Source organism: Gekko japonicus, unplaced genomic scaffold (genome assembly GCF_001447785.1).
Source record: "Gekko japonicus isolate JY-2015 unplaced genomic scaffold, Gekko_japonicus_V1.1 scaffold1996, whole genome shotgun sequence".
NCBI lineage: Eukaryota > Metazoa > Chordata > Lepidosauria > Squamata > Gekkonidae > Gekko > Gekko japonicus.
In genome coordinates, this window is record NW_015160894.1 from 59,726 (window position 1) to 63,470 (window position 3,745).

A 3,745-nucleotide genomic window follows, 5' to 3' on the forward strand; every position below is an offset into this window, starting at 1 on the left:
AGGGAGAGCCAGTTTACTGTAGTGGTGAAGTGTGCGGACTCTAATCTGGGAGAACCGGGTTTGATTCCCCACTCCTCCACTTGCACCTGCTGATGTGACCTTGGGTCAGTCGCAAGCTCTGGCACAGCTGTCCTTGAAAAAGAGCCGTTTGTGTCAGAGCTCTCTCAGCCCTGCCCACCTCACAGGGTGTCTGTTGTGGGGAGGGGAAGGGAGAGGAGATTGTAAGCCGCTCTGAGACTCCAAGTGAAGGGCGGGGTATAAATCCAATCTCTTCTTCTTCTTAAAGAGGCCGTACACAACAGGTACATTTACAGATGAACTCAACCTGGCAACCCTAAGCATGTGTGAACGTTTGAACTGAAACATATCAATTGGACTGGAGTAGCTCTGTTTTTCTAAACCCATTTTATAAAAGGTCACATATTTAACTCGTTACCTTTGAATTCATTCATCGTAGTCTCCAGAAAAGGATGCGTTTTAGAGACGTTCTCAATCTGTTGCTTTAATTCAAGAGGAAAACCTCCTGGGTTCACAAATTTTTCCTTGTTACACCTAGAGAGAAGTGAAAGTTACTGACTGAGTGCCCATCCATTAGTCTTAATTCAGCAGAGAACCTGAAGTGAAACTTTGGGAACCTACAGCTTAAACTAAGCTAAGCAGACAAGGAAACAGAATGGAGGCAGAAATGGAGCTGAAACATCTGAATCAGTCTAAGATGTATTTACCTGCTACGACTCCCACTGTAGGCCAACAACCACCTTTTAGCGGACTCTCCTTTGTTTGGAAGGGGTGTTGTTTATACTAGTTATTCTGACAAACTTTGTGACCCCCGTTTCCCAATTTTTTTCATCTTATTGCTCTCCCCAGAGTTGTGTGTGTCATGGGACCCAAACTCATCCCGTCTGCTTCCCGACCTCATAAACCCCACTTCTCCCCCTCTTTCTCGGTGGGTACAGTGAGAAGGGCTCTCTGTGGGGCCTCTGTTCCTCCACACATCCTGGGCCATGCAGGTTCCGGGGCACCTGAGAGGACATCTGATATTTTTATCAGCTACTCAGATGTCCCAGAAAACAACATTTCCCAGGATCCCTGGTCCTTAGGGGGCTACTCTCTCAGGATTTCATAAACCAGTAGAGAAGCACAATTGTTTTTTATTCATGTTCATTTCAAGGGTATTGTTCATTTCATGGTTGCAGCCTTTCAGTGTCGTTATTATTGTTGTTGTTACTACTAGTATTCTCTCTGTGTTTTAACGCAGATCCTATTCTGCATTTTATAACTCTTTTGTATTGTACTGTACTTGTAACGGCCATTGGCCATATGCAATAAATCGAATAGAACTGAACTACTACTATTACTACTAACTTTAAGTTCTAAGTCTTCTGATATTAATACAGATAATTCTGTTCCTTCTTTTCCTCCTCCTGATGAAGGGAATCTAGAAACCCAATTTGCTAAGTGCGCTAATTCTGTGATGCCATTGCGGGAGGCTCTGGCTCCGGGAGGGCAGGTTGAGTTTGTTTATTGTCCCTTTTCTAATACTGACTTGTTGATATGGAAGAGGGGGTTACCAAAGTATAGGGGAAATGCAGAGGAAGTTGCTCAGGAATTTGAAAATTTGTGTAATATGTATCAGCCTACATGGATAGATGTTCAGCAAATTTTAATTCAGATTCTTTCTCCTGAGGAGAAACGGTTCGTTTTGGATAAAGCTCGAACTATCTGTGAGGCTGATGAAAGGGCAAAAGGGGATCAAGGAGCTACCGATATTAGTATTATAACGTCTACATCACTTTTTAGTCAGTGTCTGGCCAAGTCTCTTCAAAACTGGACTAACTATGATGAATTTTGGGGGGCAACAGGGGTATTGTGTCTCAAGGGACAAGGCCCAACTTGTACATCATCATCATCATTGTTATTCCTCTCCCCCTCCTCCCCACCCCGCTCCAGGATTCACTAGCAATTACTATGCAGCATCTGCTGCAGCTTCAGGCTAGCCACACTAGCCAAGCAGAAAAGTGAAGAGCCAGCTAGCCCACCAGCCCAAAGAGCAGGCAGAAGATCTCTCAGCCTCCACCCAATCCCCAGACCCCCTAAAGCTGTTTTTCTAGTGTCTAAGGTACTGGCCTTGATGCTCCTGGACAGTGCAGCCTGAGGAGGAAGAATATGCCAGGACTACACATCCCAGGGTGCTCTGTAAGGACTACATGTCCCAGGGTGCTCTGAGTTGCCAGGGAAAACACTGTGTGGGGAAGAGTGTGCATCTGCCTTCCTGCGCATAGTTGCCAACCTCCAGTTAGGGCTTGGAGCTCACCCAGAATTACAGTTGAACTCCACACTATAGAGATCAGTTCCCCTGGAGGAAATGGCAGCATTTGAGGGTGGGCTCTATGGCAACACATCTCTGCTGAAGACCCCCCCACACCAGTGTTCCCTCTTTTCCCAACCCTACGTGTTCACCCTATAGCAGACTGATTACCTGCTGGTGCGGCTAGTGTTACTGCTAACTCCAACTGAGTACAGGGAAATCACAGCTAAATTCTCTTGTTCTCTTAGTTGACACTATAGTTTTCCTGCCTGGCCTAAGAGAAGCAAGCCATTCACACACAGCCCTGGTTAACAATGCTACTTACCGTTGCAGAATGTTTCCAAGGCCCTAGATGGAAAAGAAAAAGAAGCAGAATTGATGTACAGACCCATGCCCTCACACATATCAGCAAAGACATACTCTGGCTACATTCCCCAGCTAGTATATATTGGCATGGCTTCTCTAATCTTAGTGAAGCTCCAGTATTTCAAATTGCTTGGGAAATCGGGTTCATTTTTCCTGAATATATGCTTTCATTTGGTTTTATATTTGACTAGGAATAAGGCCCGTTGTGGAAATAAATACAACGAGATCTAGAAAGAGGCTCTGGGGGAGTGCTCTGGCTTTGGGCAAACAGTCCACTGTTTTCTCCAGAGGAACTGATCTCTGCTACCTGAAGAGCAGTTGTAATTTTGAGTGATCTCTAGCCCTCACCTGGAGATTGGCAACAATTGTTACCAAGGAGGAAATGGCTGGTTTGGAGGGTGGAGTCTATGGCATTAGAAACAGCTGCACCAATACCAGATGAAGCAACAGCAGGAGTGATCATCCTGTTTTGAAAACTACTGCCAGAATTAGATTTATAGTAAACGGCTTACCCGGCCTTTCTCCCCAAAGGGCATCTAAAACGGCTTACATTGTTCTCCTCTCCTATATTTTATCCCCACAACAACGTGCCTGTGAGGTACAGTAAGCTGAGAAGGCGTGACTGGCCCAAGGTCACCCAGCAGGCTTCCATTGGCAGAGTGGGGATTTGAACCTGGGTCTCCCAGATCCTGGTCCAACACTTTAACCACTTAGCTTAGCTTCCATGGCAAATAGCATGGGGGGGGCGGGGTCTGGAGATAACTTGGGCCAGGATATTCCAGTTCCTTTCATTTTTGGCCCTGGAACTCCCACAATCATCCTGAAGCTGGTAGCCAGTTTTGAGGATCCTAGTTTTATTTTCTAATAAGCAGGGTTAGGGTTAGGGTTAGGGTTAGGGTTTCATAGAAAAAGAGCGAGGGGAACTCATTAGCATAACTCATTAGCATATGCCACACACCCTGACATCACCGGAAGTGTATCATAAGGCCACACCCCCTGACATCACCTGAAGTGTGTCATAAGGCCACACACCCCGCCCCCAACGGTCCCGGCCGCCACCGCCGGCCTTGC

The 3,745-nt window shown here is 46.2% G+C and overlaps 1 protein-coding gene across 1 annotated transcript in view; it reads right to left on the minus strand.

Annotated features, from left to right (window-relative positions):
- The window catches only part of LOC107120845 (zinc finger protein RFP-like), a 17,881-nt gene that overhangs the window by 7,854 nt on the left and 6,282 nt on the right, over positions 1-3,745 (minus strand). The window contains exons 4-5 of the mRNA XM_015423616.1: positions 2,634-2,656; positions 437-552 (exon numbers count right to left, since the gene is read on the minus strand). Of these exons, the coding sequence (XP_015279102.1) occupies positions 437-552; positions 2,634-2,656 (139 nt within the window). The remainder of the gene's footprint in view (positions 1-436; positions 553-2,633; positions 2,657-3,745) is intronic.